The sequence below is a fragment of the Balearica regulorum genome, chromosome 4 (assembly GCF_011004875.1).
Source record: "Balearica regulorum gibbericeps isolate bBalReg1 chromosome 4, bBalReg1.pri, whole genome shotgun sequence".
Taxonomy (NCBI): domain Eukaryota; kingdom Metazoa; phylum Chordata; class Aves; order Gruiformes; family Gruidae; genus Balearica; species Balearica regulorum.
Genome location: NC_046187.1, coordinates 24,966,333 through 24,985,219, shown reverse-complemented (window position 1 = coordinate 24,985,219; position 18,887 = coordinate 24,966,333). Strand labels below are relative to the sequence as shown.

The window sequence follows — 18,887 nt, the reverse complement described above, 5'->3', positions numbered from 1 at the left end:
AGAGATGCCTGTACAAATTCTTGTGTCCCATTTTGCAAGAGATATTTAAACAGCCTTCTTCACTTAGAAATGTTTCCGATGGGTGTTTTTGACTTCTTTTCCTAGGCTCTATTTTTTTGCATGTCAGTGCTGAAAGCTGTGGTTTTTAGATGAAGGTGTCCCAGGCCCCAGTTCAGCATTTGACCCAGACTTTTACTACAGTGAAAATGAAATTTGTGTCTGCTTTGTGATGTTGCTTTTTTTTTTTTTTTAACAGAAATGCCTTGTATGTTGCATGACACATGTAAAATAAGTGGTTCAGGATTGTCCCTTGGTCTCCTTCATATATCTCCCTTTTTTCCTACGAGATATCATCGAGCTTGCTTCTGTTGTGTGTGTGTATGTGTGTGTGTGTGTGTGTAATTTTCCCCTCTGGTGTGTTGGGGCCATCTGTTCCTTCACGGCCACCAAGCTTAACAGCTGTGAATATTATAAATGTATTATCTGATATGACCGTGTTTGTATGTCTAAGAAACCATACATCTAAAAACCAACAGACAAAATATAACACTCTTGCATAATTGTTCTACTCAGTGTATTCCCACTGCAATGTTTAATAGTGCTAAGGCTGAGGTGTTTTTTTTTCATCCCCCAGATGTGGACATGCAGCATGCTCTGTTTCCTGGCAGTTCAGTGGTGGTGTGGTGACATGGAAACTTGTGATCCTGATTCTTGTCCCCAGAACAGTGCTGTCTAAGGCACAGCTTCCAACGCCACACAGGTTCAGTGCTGTTTGCTTTTATGTAGGGTAATTAACTGGCAGTGGGTTCGGACTCTCCCAGTGTCACAATTTCATCTGTATTGCAGCCAGCACCATCATTTCTTTTTCCCTTGTTCTAACAGTCTTAAAAGTCTTAAATGTGCAGTATAGAAGTGACTGAAACAGTGGTAAACTATGAGAATGCAATAAATTACCTTGATTCAGCTTCCAGTAGGATGATGATCTAGAGTGAAGATAAAAGTAACTAAAACTCCAGCATGTGATGCCCACTTGGATGGAGTCCTGCCTTTCCCTCACCCCACTGTCTCTTCCTCCTGCTGCATGTCCTGTGCAGGCTCAGACTCCTCCATGAGCCTGTTCATTAGCCTTGCAGAAAACTGATGGGGGAAAATGTGGTCTTATTGTTTTCTGCAAGGTTAGTGAGTGAACTGGCTTGCAGAGGTGTCTGATGAATGTAAAGGCTAAGGTGGAGCTTGAATCCTATGGCTAAAACCAGGAATTGCACAGCCAGGACAGGAGAGGTAGAAAGAAGAAAAAGGGAAACAGAGTTGGAAAGGGGGAAAAAAGCCTTGCCTGTTCAGTGGAGGGAATATATCTGATCAGTTCAGCTGACTGGAACCACTCTCTCTGTGTTTGGCCTTAATTATTTCTGCTTCTGCTCTCTCATCCTTTAATCAGTCTCTTCTAATTAGTAAGCCCTTCACAGTAGGGATTGTGCATAATCTTGCAGGTGAACTCTGAGATACTGCGGAACATTAGCAATGATACAGTAATTCTAGTAGGTCCATCTCATTCTCCTGGTAACTGTTGGATTGGTTCCTTCATTGAAACGATAGTGGTTTTCTTCAGTGTGTATCATAGAAGTGATACCTCTCTTGGTTAAAGAAAACAGAAGACACACTTGTTGTTGGTAACTCACACCTTGCATAATGAGCAGAACCAATAGGTAGAGAGCTTGCTGACTCGTGAAGCAGAAACTGGGTGAAAAACCAACACTAAACTGGAGCAATGGTTGTACCATGTATTTCAAGCACGTGCAGAAGCAAGACGCAGGTAGAGTAGAGGTAGAGGCACAGACATCTTGGTTTTGTGAAGCTGTAATCTTCACCTCCCCTGAGGTGATTTAGGCTGATTGGATTATTTCTTTTTCCTAGTTCTTTGACATGCTTTTGAAAATTAAATCTTAATGACCTGCTGTAACAGGTAATGCCATAGTATAGACTGGTGGGCTGTATGCCTTGAGCTTAACCTTTCTAATAAAGCATACAAGCATTTGCTTGCTGGGAAGCACCTGCTGCTGGTGCTGCACGCGGTGGACAACACGTAATGTGAGTAGCCCCAGTCCACACAGGGAGTGACCTAAACCGTGCCTTTGGACACGTACCAGATTAGGTTGACTTAGGTCTTTGTGAAGTTTCACATTGGAAAAGGCCTGTGGCATCCTTCCTGGTGCAGGGTAGCACCCGCTGAGGTAACATCTGACTCGGAGGGTAAGAGCTGACAACAGCTGAGGGCCTTCAAGGCCAGGTTGGATGGGGCTTTTGGCAACCTGGTCTAGTGGAGGGTGTCCCTGCCTATGGCAGGGGGAGGTTGGAACGAGATGATCTTTAAGGTCCCTTCCAATCCAAGCCATTCCATTCCATGATTCTATGTAGAGGCTCAGGGAAATGCAGCCTAGCCAGTTCTGCTTCGGCGTGGAGACAACCCGCAGCCAAAACTGAAGTTACTTTGCTCATCAAGAGATTGTATGGAAGAATAAAATTAAACAACAACACAAAAAACAAACCAAAAGACCTCTTTGTGGAGGACATCATAATTACAAATAAGAGATTTGTTTTTACGGAAGAATTTATTCAAGGATCATGAAACAGAAAAGAAGCCAGCTTGAGGATGTTGGAAGATGTTACACCAGAAACATCAATATTAATATAGCAAATTGTGGAAAACATGAAATTAGATAAGGTGCTCAATTTTAAGTCGTATCAGTAGGGTCATTAGCAGCAATTACAAACCAGCAGAACTTAGGATATTAAAATTGAAGAGGAAATACATTTTGTCTTTTTTTTTTTCTGAAGTACAAACCATTTGTAAGCCCCCAGTGTGTTCCATAGCATGGAGTTGTGCGTGTCTTTTAGAAAAGAGAAGCAGGGCTTGTGTGCTCTTGTTGAAATTCAACACTGACAAGGAGGCAAGTCAGTCTAAAGTATCTACAGTACAGATAGGCCAGTGGCTGCAAAGTGGTTGCGTGCATGTTTTATGCAGTGGTCCTCTCCTTTTAGTAATCTATCAAATGTTAGCATAGCCATTTATGTGCCAGGATCCCATGCAACTGGTATGCGACTCTTCATCGCCACTGACAAAAAGTAACAGCACTGCTACAACAGGATCAGGCAATAACAACCACAACTGTCAAAACAACTAAAATCCACGGGAATGCAAGCTGGGCTATGCCTGGGAACCTCATTTTGAGAGACCCTCAGGTTAAAGTCAATCAATCAGTGTGTCTGAAATGATATATACTCTACTTGCATATTTTTTGGACTCAGAGGGTTCAAAACATAAACTTTGAAAAAAAAAATCATAAAATCTTACTCTATATAAATAGTTAATCTATAAAGTTGCTTTATCCATACAAATTAGGATCAGATTCTTCATCTTCTTTGAACATAAAGTGAGAATGCCGTGCATAAACATTGTGTCTCTACACACACAGTGGTAGACTCTTGGTAGAGTGTTGCTGACATTAACAAAGCTACACCAATTTATATCAGCTGGGAATATGGTCCATAGGACCTAAGTTACACTAGAAGATAATAATGATTTCTCTCTCAAGCATTGTTTTGTGAATTCAGCCATTAAAACATGGGAAGCAATTAACATCTCAATATTACATATTGAAATTTAAATATTGTAAAAACAGCATGTTAAACATATAATTTTAAACTTAATAGGATTGGCATTTGCTTATATGGTGGTTAAGCAATCACGTTCTGTGTAATAAGGGTAAATCCCAGAGATTTCACTGAGTTTGTGTACCTATGTCAAGCCTGCCATCAGCACCAAGGTATTTGTGTATCACTTGTCCGTCTGTCACATCTAGATTTCAAGCCACATGGTGCAGTTCTCATGTATCTGAAAGGTATTTTAAACTCCTACTGAAGCTAATAGGAATTCAGCCAGTTTATGGAAGGTAGGACTAGGCTTCAAACAGATCCTAGGATTCGGACTATTGCACTCTTCATCTCAAAAAGCAAGCCAGACATAAATTCAAACTGAATGAGGAAACTTTCCCTCTTCATGTTCTTATTCTTTTACTTGGCACTGAGCGTTTTTTAGAATAAAGCCCATTTTCTTGTCTGCAGGCAGCTCCATTCATATGGCCTTCTGGTTGAGAACTCCCTTCGGTTGTCTGAAACAGAAATGAAATGTCAGCGACGGCACGTGCATGTCTCCCAACAGGCATGCCATTGGACTTGGCTCCCGTTAGGCAGCTCTGCCCGACTCTCCTCTTTTAGTGGCACAACTTCTTAGCTTTGAAAGAAATTGAACGGAATGGGTACAGATGTCTGTAAGAGGAGCCTTGCACCCCAAATCTAGTACCAAACCTAGATAGTATCTATCCACAGGGTCTCTGCCTTAATTACTACATCCCTAGACAGCTGAGCTATTGCCTTCCCACCATTTGCAGTGTCACTGGAAAACTCACCAAGCTTTCCTATAACGCAGTGGGTGATCTGTTTTTAAGGGTGTGAGAAATTATATATGATTTATCCAAAGCTGGGGCTGCAACCTAAGGAGTCCTAATCTGGATGCAGGTCAACCATTCATACTCAAAGAGCTACGGTGGAAATGAAATCCTTGGAACTCCTTGAAAACTTGGACTGAAGGCTTGCTTAGAATGCCAAATATCCATCAGTAGCATGCAATACCTAGAACTAGTAAAATTGTTGACTGCTGAGCTCACAATTTTGTGCGGCCCAAAGTCTGGTTGGTCTTGTTGCACACAAGGCAGACAAGGCGAGGGAATTGTCTTTGAAGTGTTTCTTGTTGTAGGTCTGTATTACTCAGCTCTTTTTAGACTTGCCCCAGTAACACAATCTTCTCAGGTTGCTAGTAGCGGGTTATGTTCTGAGCTCAGTTTCAAGGCACAGAACCACTCACACCACCAAAAATGAAGACACGCTCTATTCAAAGTAATTTATGCCTGCTTTGCCAAACACCTATGTGAATAAGAGTTCAAAAAAAATTCAAAACATACTTTTCTTTTACACTGTGCATTTGTAGATGCAGTATTTTCTATCTTCATTCCAGTTGCCTCTTCCATTTCTAAAAAAACATAATAAAATAATTACATTAAAAAGAAATGGGGTAATAAGCTTACAGTCAATTTAACAGCTGGCTGAAGTAAAAAATACCTAATCAGCTATTCCTCTGGGCATTTCTCACACAGAAGAATAACTGAAGAATGATGAATACTTCCTAAAACATTTTTCTGAGGCAAGGTGATTAATGTATCAGGAATGTGTAGCTTGGTGGCGTTTAGAGAAAAGAACGAAATTAACATCTTGACTGTAGCATGGGGCTTCAGATAGACCTTTCAGAGCTGAATTCTGCCTTTGTCCAGCAGGTTTATGCTAGTCTAACTCCAGTTGTTATACTCTCGGGAGATGGGAGCGTTCAACATAGAATGGACTTGGAGAGTCCTTACGCTAATAGTATACCTGACGTTATTTTCCCCTGGATTGGTCCCCAGGTAGAAAATACACAGAGCCTGAAAACCTTCAGGCTAAATTTGAGTGAGACAATCATGTTCCAGTACGCCAGTTAAAAAAAAATTAAAAATAAAAAAAATAAGGTAGAGCACATTATGAAAAGTTTCACCAATGCTTCAGCAGTGTCTTTCAGACCTGTGCTGAATTAGTATGTTCACTCCTTAACATATAACATATGTGACCAGAAATGAGTAATAACACTGACTCTGTGAGAGGAAGGATCAAGTGCAGGATTTTGCCTAAAAGTTTGGATGAAGTACATATTGGGCTTTTTGCTTACTTCTAATAACTGGCATTAAGAACAGCCGTTTCGACAAGTGGTAAGAAATACAATTGATTACTTTGCCTTGCGTGCAATGGCCTAGATTATGGTGGCTGGTGTTTCTGACGGGTCATCTGGAAACGAACAAAGCAGCGTATTCCTTTGAGCCCTAAAGCATACATACCTGTGAGAAGTGCATCAATTGTCTCCACTACATGTTTTGCATCTTCCATTGTGAAACACATTGGTGGTTTGAATTTTAGTATATTTCTGTGGGGTCCATCTGCACTAAGAAGGATTTGATGCTCTTTCAGCCTGCGCAAAGAGGAACATCTGTGTTAGACACAGGTATAAAACTATATTGTGTCCTGTCAGCTCCTTCAGGCTGAGTTAGATCTTGAAACTTTTCTTTTTCTAGTACCATGTTATCAAAAGCTACACAAAAATTAAACTGCAATTAATGACTAACAGCTGGGGAATATTAGGAGGGTTTGATCACTGCACATAGTCTTTAAAAAACATTTACTTGTAAATAAGATGAAGGGCTTCAGCTGTGGCTGGTGTTCGCTTTTGTTGATCTTTTACCAGATCCACTCCAACAAATAATCCAACACCCCTGGAATAGAGAAAAAAAAATACAGACAAGTGAAATCCAGTGCCAGTAACCCAAGCCTTCTGCTGCAAATGCAAAACCTGTTTCTAACAACTGCAATTCCCTTCCCTGGGGTGCAGCAGGAAAGGAGCAGGAAAGAGAGGAGACTTTCTCTTTGGTCGTCTCTTGGCACTGGCTACTTCAGACGATCAAGTAGGATAGCAGATATTTCTGGATAAATAAATTTAGCTGGCTCATTAAGGCTACACAGCCAGTTCAGAATGATAGAATAATTTTCTTCCTCTCTTGTCCTGCAAGCCCCAAGCCAGGGAGCTGTGGAAGACAAGTAACAAAAAACAAGAACTAAAAAAAACCCCACAACCCAATACCCCCAAAAAACCTGAAGGCAGTTATCATGGTAGTAACATGAGATGAGGAAAACCCACACTAACATCTCCAAATGAAATGGACCAGAGATTTGAACGAGGTCTCCATCAGCCCAACAGCGTGCTGATGACTGGGTGATTGCACACAGAGGGCTCCTTCTCCTGTTCTCTCCAAGAGCTTTTCTCGTGGCTACACTTATACCTAATTAAGCAGACGGATGGACAACTTTTAAAAAAGAAATATATTGCCTTACAGTATCAGTTTTGGATAGTCCATTTTAAAAAAGAGGTGTAGCATAATCATGACATAATGTTTCTGTGTTCCCCTCAGCCCAAACTTGTAGATTTTTCCAGTACAGCTACTTTTATTCTCTGTACGTTGCTGTAAGGCACCTACCTGATATCTCCCACTAAGGGATGTTTCTCCTTTTGCTCAGTCAGCAACTCCAGGAGATAATTTCCTACACGTGTAGCATTTCCTTGGAGATCTTCTTTTTCTATTACCTCCAGCACAGCCAAACCAATAGCACAAGACACTGGATTCCCTCCAAACTGATGGTAAAGACAAACAGGAGAACAAAACCTGTCAGAAACATTCATCTGTGTCTATCCATGTAGTTTTCACTTGCCCTCTCCTGCTTGGCATGTTGTGAGGAAAGCTTGAAGAGATGGCGGGGGGGGGGGTTTGTGCCGCAGACTGTGGAACACCGTCCCCCACACTTTGGGCAGTGTAAGGGGCCCAAGGGAGAGGCTCCCGCTTCCTCCGCTTCAGGTTTCAGTAATTTGAAGATTTCACAGCTGAAGCGTTCAAGCTGCTCTCGTGGTTTGCTGAGTGCATGTGCAGGCAAAATGCTCCTGTGAAGAGCAGTGGGTGACAGATCTGGTATTTCTTGAACCAGAGGGTACAAAGTCCATTGAAAGCAGGGGGATTCATGGTAGCTGGGAAGAAGGCTCAGTCACAGGAGCAGAAAGCTGCTCCTCTGTGGCATGCATGCAGGTCAAATGTTTCCTGGTAAAGGGTCACTGTTTTGTGAGGTGACAACTTCAGAGCAAGGTCTGCCAGGGCATGAGCCCCACCAGCACACCGCCTATCCTAGAAAATGAAATTTTACATGGTCAGCATTTCAGAGGGGGGGGAAGAGAGAGAGAAAGAAGTAAGGAAGAATTTATCTGTACAGATATGAACTGACGTGCACGACTTGCCAGAGAGCTAGTGCTGGTCCATATTAAGATAAACCACTTGGTACAGAGCATATTCCAAAGCTTCTCCACTTGCTTTTAGATACTCAGCTGTGGTTGACTCGAGCTCTTAGTAATGTGATGCAGTGATGGATGAAGATGTTAGCTGAATCACCTGAACAACTTCACCAACTTCTAACTGCTAAATGCAGACCAAAAGAAACAAAGGCAAACCTTCACCTACTAACTTACTGTATTGAAATACTCCAGTCCGGAGGCACCAAAACTTTCAGCAATTTCCCTTGTTGTGACCACACAAGACATAGGGTGGCCATTGCCGATGGGCTTTCCCATGGTGACAATGTCAGGCACAAAGTCTTCTCCTTGCAGCTGGAATGCCCAAAAATGCCTCCCAACTCTGCCAAAGCCAACCTGGACCTCATCGGCTATGAACACTCCACCCACCGCACGCACATACCTGAAAACAAATAGAATAGCTTGAATGACCAGTGCTGCAGCACACCTCTCGGGTAAGCAATCTAGGACAAGGGAGTCTGTATCACAGAAATTCTCCAGTGTGAGACCAGGTTAGGAAAAAAAGAAAGAATGTGGCTGCTGAAACACAGCTATAGCTATTTCAACTGATAAAATTTTTAGTTTGCTAAATGTTAAGAAAAAAAAGTCTGATGTTTTGATGCAAAATAGGGGTACTGTAATGGCACTGCAGGGTTATATCTATAATGGATCAATTTCATCTTCCATCAAACTTATGGCCTGAGGATTAAAGATAGAAAAGGAAAGACAATTATCCAGCTAAAAACTATTAGTCAGCTGACGTTCCATAAAAAATAGTCTTCAAAAAGTAGAAAGGAACCACAGATAGCCAAGAACAAGAGAGGGCAACAGCTGAATTGATTGGATAAGCCTATAGTGAAAAACCTGATTCTTTGGTTAATTTTCCAGTTATGCCTTTTGAAGTGATGTACGTACTCTGCCACTTTCTGGAAATAGCCCACAGGTGGAATTACCTTGGCCTCCACAGCTCTGCATAGATTCGGCTATGAAGGCAGCAATCTACAAAAAAACAAACTCAGGTGAGAGCTGTGTTCATCTGCTTGGCCTTTGCACAAAGATCTAACAGTCTAGAAATAAACGTTTAAATGTGTGCCTTAATTTAATCACGCAATGGGTTGGACAACTGAGGGCTCTTGAGAACAGCTATGGCTAAAGAATTTATTCATTTTGTAATCTGGGGTGCCCAAATTTGCAGTAGCCAGGGCCACCTTTGCAACCTGATGGGAATACAAGGACCTCCGTTAAGCCCTATTCCTACAGCTGCTGAAGTGGAAGACACTTACCCGTGTTGGTGGACATTGAATCAGGCTCCTTGGAGCTCTGTAAATTTATTTACAAATTTCAATTTACAGGTTTGCCATTTTCCCCAAGAGGTTAATGAAACTTGCTTGATGCCAGGCTCTCCAGTAATGGGTACATGTTTTTTGTTCAGTCCTGTACACCAGGTAGAGGTGGGTAGAAGCTGAACTGTAAGATGACCTGAGGCTACGCTTTGGGCACCCCTGCCTAATGCAAATAACTACACAAGTAAAATGTCAGCATGAGGCACTTGACAAAAGAGGAGAAAAATTCTACAGATGAAATAATTCCAGTTGCTAGGAATGAAAAAGAAAGTTATTTCAAGTCAGGAAGGGTAAGAGCAGTGGGTCAGATACACTGGAACATCAAAACTGGTTTCTCGTCAACAGCAGAGGTCTATGCAGCAGAGATACGATATTACCCCAAAGTCTCAGCATAAGTCTGCTATTTAAGGGATTGCATCCCCACACCACTTGTGAACCCCTCCCTGAGCATCAAGAGGTCTCTCTGGGCTGGCGCAGTCTTCCTGGAAACAAGGCCGAGCAGTAACGTGTAAAGAACCGTACACTATATTTGAAGAGGCACGCTACGGCCAAAGAGTACGAAGCTTCCCATAGCATGTGAGGCTTAGCCTTTAGCACAACTTGTCCTGCCACAGGTCTATGTCACCAAAACCTAAGAAATATGCAAAAGAAAGGAAACAAGGGAAGAAAAAAACAAAACTATCCGTTAGTAGAGAATAAAAAAAGCTGATGAAGAAACTAAAAGAAGAGTGATGTAAGTCCATTGGACTAGAAGTGAACATGTTGTTCCAGTCTCCACTGAAGTCTTCTGTGACTTCAGTGGGCTTTGGATCAAGCCCTACATGTCTCAAAACACTAATGCCATCATACAAAACATTAACACACATTTTAGGCAAACCTGTTCAGAAATTGTCTGTTTTTATCAAGGTCATACTGTATGTGATTGAAAGGTTCACCTTTTTTTTAGATGACACCAAAGTTATCATAAGCTACTAGACTCAGAAATGTAGTATCAAGATTTTATCTAGCATATTTTCTCCATGTTCTGGAGACTTTTATATATCCTTGCTAGAATTTGTGATGTAGTTTCTCAGCTGACCTCAAAGCTTGCCCTAAGATATTTACCACCTACTGATTCAATGCATAAAATAGGAAATTAAACTGCTTTGGTTGTATCTGCTTATTTACAACTGTATTATTGATCCTTTCATTGATGCCTAGAAAAATTATGGTAAGAGCATCAGGTAGAAAAATGGCCCATTTTGGACACAGAATCCACCATAGAAAAATGAAGGGGAGGGGAAGCAAGAGAAACTGAGTAAAGAAACACGTCCTTAGTTGTCTGTTTCATGCCTCCATGCCATACTTAATAGATGAAGCCTCAGGATTTCCAGAGCGCAAAACACACACCTTGCGTCCATTCTTCTGTGTTTCTTCAATAATCTTTTTCACCTCTTCAGCATAAGCACTTGCTGGATCTGGGTGGTCTTCCCTATATTTCCCTCTGTAGATATCTGGAGAAGGAGCCTGAAAAGACCAATTTATTATTTTTTTTAAAGCCCATTCTTCTATGAAACATTTACTTTTCTATTGCTCTGCATTTTTGTCTTTCCACACAAATAGGTAACAGGAATTAGTACAGCCTGAATTGCAAAAATGCTTACAGGAGCTTAAACTCAATCCAGCCTTGTGATGTCTTCAACATTACTGGACACAACTGTTGAAAGAGCCATCATCTACCTCAGCCACCTTTCAAGACCATCCCTCTTCTCCCCCAAGACACAATACTGAGTCCTCATCTATCATCTTATTTCAGATTCTTGCAGAAAGATCCATTTCAGCAACTGGACAATGGGATTTTCCAGTCTGTCACTTCCCTTCCAGCATCCTGGTCACAGTACGAATCTCTATGACCTTCAAGCCTCAACAAACAGTGTTGGGAGAGGTTCAGTAAATAAAAGAAAGGGAGTGGTATAAAAAGGTGGATACTACTTTGGCAGCGTGGTTAACACAAGGAGGTCTAGAGTGGAAAGACCTGCTTGATGTGCTCTTTGGGCTGAGAATGACTTTTGTAAGATATACAAGTTCAGGCTGAAAATCAAACAGTATCCTGCTCAGTTGGACACCCATGAGGTCTATACCGAGATCTGTGTGAACTCGTGGCGTCTGCCTTTTCCAGTTTTTGGAAGCAGACTCAAAAGTCCTGCATATCATTAGCCAAAACAACACAACAGATATTGGCTATTTTTTTTCAAACTGTGTAACAATACAGTGCAGTGACTCAGGGAACTTGTAGCACTAGGAAATCAGCCTCACGGCTGAATACCCTCTTAGAAATCCAAAAGTGAACAATTTTGCTATATTTAATCCACTGACAAACAGCCAAGTGTATGTACTCTAGCATCAGCAAAACAGAATGAAAGTATATTTACACCAGAAGTGTAATTCAATATGCTGCCTAACAGGCGTAAAAATGACAAAAAAGCAAAAAAACCACACTTACCACATGCACAAACTCCTTCTTGCTGTCCTTTCCCAGCTGATTAAATTTATAGGGACTGATGTCAATCAGAGATGTAACATGGCCATGGTAAGCACTGCATGAGTGTTAAATATCGAAGTCACTTTTCACCAAATGTATAAAAAAGCTAAATTTACAACTGTGCCCATAAATAATCCATAATAAGCAACTGTATCTGCAACACAGTAGCACTGTTTGTGAAAGGGTCTTGATTTAATTTACTCAGTCTTTCTCTCAAAGGCAATACGAAATCGCTGTTGACTTTAATTCATTAGCAGGACTGGAACCAGGAGGGTTTTTTTTCCTGGATGAAATCAAGTGCCAGCATGGGGACAGACCAAGATGATGTCCCCTGGACCGCATCACCTCTAAGGTGGCTGCCCTAGCAGCCTTACCTGGCAGTTGAAGGCTGGGTCCACCTCCTTCATTTCCAACATCTGGGACCTACTCTGGCCAACCCAAGTTTTGCAAGCTAGACCCCAACACCATTGCAAAGAGTCTCAAAACCATGCATTGCATCAGAAGGTGGGGGTCTTCTGCAGCAGCAGCACACCGCTACCTGCCCTGAAGGCCCTACTGTTTGGCAGAAGCCACTTTCAGGATAAGGATGACTATTGTTTGAATATAAAATCTTTATATTGCAGTATGTGCTAAAACTGCTTACTACTGAGGCCAGTTTGATTTAGAAATTAGGAAACAGAGCCTTTTGAGCCTAAAACATGTGGCAGCTTCATTCAGGGAATAGACTTTCATTCAGCCATAAACTTCATGTGAAGGGAATCTCAAACCACATCAAAGACATGTCACAATCTCGTAACACCACACACGTAGGGTAGTGATGATGGTTTTGAACTCCTCTGCCTTCTTTACACCTTTCTACTAGCCAGTCAACATCTGCCAACGGACACAAAGAAAGGACAGAAAGCCCACCCCGACTGGGGTGGTAGCTATGGCAAAAGCCTACAGAGCCTTGGGACCTGGGCAAAGAAATACCCTGTGGTGTTCAGGTAGACAAGACATTGCAGTGAAACGGTGACAGCACCAGCTCCATCCTCAGCCTCTCCTGACAGAAGCTACTCTCAGTGGCTCCAAATCTTGGGCGTGCAACTCAAGGAGGGTCAACAGGGATCTGAGCATGGCTGAGTCAAACAAGCTTTGTGCCATTCAAATAGAGACACGTGCTCTTCAGTTGCTTTGGATGGACTTTCTAATTATAACCCAAGAAGAAGACATCACCCTACAGCAGCATAACCAACCCTACAGCTGCAGCAAGGATAGGGAAACCCAGAGCTGTGGTCGGCCATCTTTGCCAGAGCTGATGGCGTCAGTGCCTCCTGATTTTGGAGCTGCTTGGTTTTGTGTCCATATTTGTGTTCACTGGAGGACAGTTGAGCATTGGTGCAGCACCGTTGCAGAGCTATAGGATCTTTCTTACTGACCACTGAATATTTATTTGTACAAAAAGACATGTGTCCAGCAGAGCGTGACAACAGAAAGCCCTTTTCCAGAGCAGCCCAGTGGCCAGACCACTCACTGATGTTGAAAACCAACATGCAAGTTTCTAGCCTGAATTGTTTTGGGAGTCTCTGTGGGAATGCCCTGTAACAGGTGATTGACCTTCTGGGGTGCCTGGCAAGCTTGTTTTTCAGAGATCTTCAAAACTTGTCTTTATCCAAATGCAGAAAAGGGATTTCCTGACCTGTTCTAGTATGAAAGCAACAAAGCTTTTCTTTCAGCAGGCAGTGGAGTACAAACAGCAGGGGGTTGCTGCAAAGCTGCTGCTGAAGTAATGGCAGAAGTTGCTGGCTGCACTCACATAAGCTACTCTATGTACTTACTTTTCAAGGGTGATCACATCTTGGTGCCCATGGTACTGTCGAGCCAGTCGTAAAGCAAGATCATTGGCTTCAGACCTGCATAATAACAGATACAGCCACAAAATAGTGAGGAAGCACTTCCAATTAAAATGGTATTCTGACATGGAAGAGGAGGCACGGGACTAATGAATATAATAAATCAACACAGAAGGCTCTGTTACTACACATATCACAATGTTAAGGTTGAGAATGTAAATGCCATGTAAGAGGGCAAAGACAAGACAGCTCTTTGTTTGCTGTTTATACAAAGAGAAGCTTTCTTTCCCTCCCAGTTTGCTGTTAGACATTTACCTCCTCTTGGTACAAATGAGAACGCTTTGCAGCTGAGAGTGCAATGCAGCCGCAAACCCTCAAAAAGCAACAGCACACCAGCCCCGTCTCCCACCCTCCACGACGGCTCCATCCTCCCCAGTGCTTGTACCATCAGGCAGCAGAGGACACAAACCTGCCCCCCCCGGACACAGACTCAAACTTCCAGCCCGACCCGTGGCAGCCCCTCTGCTCACAAGTCCCTGGAGGGTATCTCTTCTGGCAACAGAAGTGATCACACACTAAACAGACCTCCTAAAGAAGACTACTTGTTTCCAAAGTCATATGTCAATTTACACAGCATTCACCAATCTGTACATAACATTCACTAGTTTGCAGTATAATTTGCTTTTCTTGCTTTTCCTCTCTTTTTTTGCATAGCACTCAGCAGACCATTTCATATTTTGGCTCTCTTGCATTGAGCCCTCACACTAAATACGACAGCTGCAAATAGGAAGGGTCCTTTGATCGGTACTGGAAATATTTTTGCTGCCTATCACCAAGTCCTACTTAGTCCTACTTAGTACGATTTAGACCATGTTGTTCTAAGTCTCAAACAGAGCAAAATAGTCATAACAGAAAAAAAAAAAATTCAGACATACCCAGAGTTAACAAAATAGCAAACAGAGAGTTTCTCGGGCAGGGTGGCTGTAAGACGCTGCGCATACTGAACAAGGTTGTCATGCAGGAACCGGGAATTTGTATTGAGCAGTTCCATCTGTTTCGTTGCAGCCTTTATCACATACGGATGACTGTGGCCAACTAAAGAAGTAAATAACTAGTTATTACTAACAAGCAGTCAGTTATTGAAACAGACAAGGAGATTCAGAGAAGCACTGTGACCATCATCACCTGGAAGAAGTGTGCTCTGATGCCTAGCAGAAAGGAAGGAATAGAAGCAAGTCTTACAAGGTAAACTGCTTACCATGTGCAACGTTGTTGATACAGTCTAAGTATTTTTCTCCTTTCTCATCAAACATATATTGGCCCTGAGCACGCACTATCTTCAGAGGGTCCTTGGCAAAGAAAACTTTGCAGGAAGGCCTAAAAAAGAAAAAATAATTTTAACATCATTTTCGTTTTGAGGGGGTTGATCTTGTGCAGCTCTGGAGACAACTGCCTCCCCCTGCAAAGAGTTTGTGAGTGGTCAAGCGGGGCTCTCGCTGAAATTAAAAACAGCCCCCACGCACCTCCCCAGGCTGAGCAGGAGCAGAAATAGATCTTAAATAAGGGCGTTTTCAAAGTATGACTCTGTCTGCAAGTGGTTCCACAGGAGCACAGTGACTGCAAGTTGTTCCAGGTCCTTATATGTCCTGCTGCGTCTCCAGGCTGTAGCTCTGTTTGTTTACATGCCTTACGAACATGTATCGCCAATTAACTCGCTGGGAATAAAACTAAGTTGTTAAGCATTGTTTTATACTATAGCCAAAAATTCATTACGCAATGGATGACTGTACTGTATAGAGGTCACATTCAAGAACAAAACACTAATGCCTTGCATGCTTTATTTTCAGAGGTGCTGAGCAAGTCCTAAAAATCTCACTATCTCATCTCGATTGCTTTGGATAAAATCTTTAAAAGCAGCTTTTTATAAGCACCTGAATTGCAATGGCTTCCAGTGAAACTCAGGCTCCTTGTAAAATTATCCGAGGTACTCTTTAAATGCTCTTTCTTCCCCCCCCCCCCCCCCCCCCCCCCCCCCCCTTGGAGAACATGCCAGCTATGTAATTAGGTTGAATGATATTACTGAGCAGAAGGAAAGTCTTCTGAACTTTTAGTAATGTTTATATGGACTTGGATAAACACAGTTGTTTCCAGGTAACTCAGAGAGTTATTGTTGGGTATGTTGAGATTATGAACTTGTAAAGCCTAAATGTGACTCCTAGAAGGTGAAGCCATTTACTTTCTTTCTTAGTTTCTAGTGCTGTTGCATAGATCTTTTCTGACATCTTCGGCTATTCATCTGGTACACTTCAAAAGCAGTGCACATCATCATTGGTCATTTCTTGACTACAATTTTTTCTTCTGTAACATGTCAGTCCATTCTGTGAAAGTTTGTTTGTTTGTTTGTTTGTTTGCCCAGGGCAGCCCAATCCTATAATCCTTGCACAGGCAAGAGTCCCTTAACATTGAGCTGGCCCCTAAAGAGAGGTTGATGTGCACGTTTTATAAGGCCATGAATTCTATGAATCTTTAGTGAGCTTTCTATATACGCCACACATTTAGGATGCAATCAGCAAATAGCCAGCACTGGTTTTAACAATCTGCACTTTTTTTTCACTTGGCGAGACCTACTGAAGAAAGAATTAAAGCTGCATGTTCTGGAGGAACTACTATTGCAATACAGTGGGATCAGATAGGTGCACGGGCAGGACTATTGCTCAGGTCACAGCTCCCGGCAGCCTTCCTGCATTTCCCTCAGTTAGACTCAACTTAAGAAATCGCCTCAGCTTCATTTTAACGGAGACATCTGTTTTTCAGGAGCAGTCAGTTTATTCACAAAAACCCGCCCCGCATAGCCGCATTTGAGACATACACCTGGGTACCACATTCTGGTTGCTTCCATCTGCTAAAAAAAGCGCAGTGCCGTTGGATGTGCTGAGTGTTACTGACTGCATCCCCCCGCCGCCGAGGGAATCAGAAGGGGCCCAAAGCTTTGGCCAGCTGAAGGGCTGACGGGTCTTGTCCTTCCCCGCAGTCCCTGGCCGCGGGGACCTTCTGCCGGCCGGGGCTCTGCCCGGTGCCCCGCAGGGGCTTAAGGCCGCGGGGCCGGGGGGGCTGCCCAGAGCTGGGAGCCCCCGGGCAGCGCCCAGCGGGTCCGGCCGGGTGCTATCACCACCGGGGGGGGGGGGCCGGTGCAGCCGGTCGGAGACCTTCCTCCTCCTCCTCCTCCTCTTCCTCCTCCTCTCCTGCCCTGCTCCCTGCCCCGCTCCCGGTCCCAGTCCCAGTCCCGCCGCCGCCCCTACCCGATGTGTTTCCTGCGCAGGGCGAGGGTCTCCGCCTTGCTGTAGCGCTCCTCCATCCCGACGGGACGGCACGGCGCGGCTCGACACGGCTCGGCTCGGCTCGGGGCTCCCCCTCTTATGCCGGAGCCGGCCGCCGCCAAACCCCTCCTCCCTGCCTGCCTCCCTCCCGCCTGCCCCGGCGGGGCGGCCCGGCTGTGCCCCCCCTCCCCGGGTTTTCCTTTTGGGCGACTCGTGTTTACTATTTAGCTAAGGCTCAGCCGCGGGTTGCCCCCGCGCCTTCGAGTTTTTCTAGCGATGCAAAACCGGCACAAACTTGCAAAACAAGCGACTTGCTGCGGAGGGAGGGCGGGAGAGCCGGGCGGCCACCCTGCTCCGACCGGCGAGTGCCGTGCCTGCGGTGGCTCCGCGGTCATTCTGGTGGTCAAAGCACTTCTGCTACGGATACCCTCGAGTGGGGGCACCCAGCGGTTGATTTAGTCAAAATTAGAGTCATAATTCAAGGACCTTCACAGCTCCTTATCTCCCAGAACCTGTTCGTAAGTGTAGGCTGAGAAATATACTTCTATACGTGCATCGAAGCCAGTGTCCATATTTCTTGTAAAACGGGGCAAATTAGTAAGAGCTATGTTTTTCTATGTTTCTGTACACATAAGTAGAAAAGGGCTCTCGCCCTTGTGCTCTGATGTGTTGGTATACCCTTTTTCAGTCTAGGCAAGACCTAAGTATGACTGGTCCTGTGACCTCTTTCTAACCACAGCACCAATAGAGAAGTGATTTGCTTGAATGTGGCATTTCTTCATGGTTACCCTTGATAAAACCCCTAAGATAAAAGATAAAACCCATCAAAACCTGTAAGAAAAAGAGGGGATGATTTCATGGGGAAGAAGGGCAGAATTCATGTCAAGAGGCATTGCATTTCAAAACAGCCAAGCTGCTGGTGGAACACCTCAGCTTTACCTTCTCCCTGCCACGGATGCTCCCTCTCCTCGCCTGGAGGCTGCTGCTTGAGCTGCGTGGGCAGACAGCAGCAAACCCTGCACCCACGTCCCTGCTACCCCATCTGTAGTCGTCTGTGCCGCTTGCAGCACTATGCTTGGAAGGGTTTTCAGAGAGCATATGTAAAGCCACAGTTTCCTGCGCTGATGACACTTGTCTTTTCTAGATCAGTATCCAGCAACATCCAAAATTTTGCAGATAGAAGAAACACACTTCCTGACTTCTACATTTTTTTAATATCTCTGCCAGTAAGCCACCTTTCTGCTTCTCTAGTCAAGCATTTCTTCTCCTACAGGCATTTTCCTGAGCTTCTTCAGACAGTGTTAATTTTGAAGCTCCACAGCTTTCACATTTCTGCATTCCTGCTCCATCGGAAACCTTGCCTCACCAACCAACCATCCAACCAGCCAGCCATGTAGCAGAAGTGGTAGGAGGCACCAGCAGCTACACCGCTATATCCCAGCAGAGAGAGCAGCCGCCTGTCTTCAGTGCCTTGTCCAGGCATAAGAAGGCATGGACTTAAAAGATACGAGGGAGTTGTCAAAGCTGTCAGCTAGGGCAGTGTTGTGCAGGCAGCGATGAGATTCATTCGTGGGTCTCAAGAAGAGAACAGGCATTTAGAGCTGCTAATGTCCCAAAGGAGCCCAGGCTAGAGCCTGTCAGGAGCGCTGCCTGCGGTGTTTTTCTGCTTTGCCCATGTCTCTGAAAGCTGGGGAATGATATTTAGCATAGGGTAGATGTAGTTCAAGCTGTACACATTACAGAGCGGACCTAATTGCAATCCCTTGGTACCAGTAACGTAAAGAAAAGCTAGAGCCCAGGCGGTGAATGGCAGCCTGTGAGTCCGAAGGCATTTCAGGAGCGATGCTC

General features: G+C 43.9%; 2 protein-coding genes across 2 annotated transcripts in view; both read right to left on the bottom strand.

Annotated features, from left to right (window-relative positions):
• LOC142601695 (ethanolamine-phosphate phospho-lyase-like) overlaps positions 1 to 17,137 on the bottom strand; it is a 100,904-nt gene extending 83,767 nt beyond the window's left edge. The window contains 1 exon segment of the mRNA XM_075751466.1: positions 17,094 to 17,137. The gene's annotated coding sequence lies outside the window, so the exon portion shown is untranslated.
• Positions 3,897 to 17,119, bottom strand: ETNPPL (ethanolamine-phosphate phospho-lyase). Its single transcript, XM_075751465.1, is given in 14 exon segments — positions 3,897 to 4,169; positions 5,019 to 5,086; positions 5,979 to 6,109; positions 6,321 to 6,410; positions 7,170 to 7,324; positions 8,204 to 8,429; positions 8,942 to 8,979; positions 8,981 to 9,025; positions 10,759 to 10,875; positions 11,852 to 11,945; positions 13,708 to 13,782; positions 14,658 to 14,817; positions 14,981 to 15,099; positions 17,022 to 17,119. Coding segments are annotated over 14 exon segments (1,488 nt in total). The 5' UTR covers positions 17,078 to 17,119; the 3' UTR covers positions 3,897 to 4,055.
• Positions 17,138 to 18,887: the final 1,750 nt, after the last annotated feature.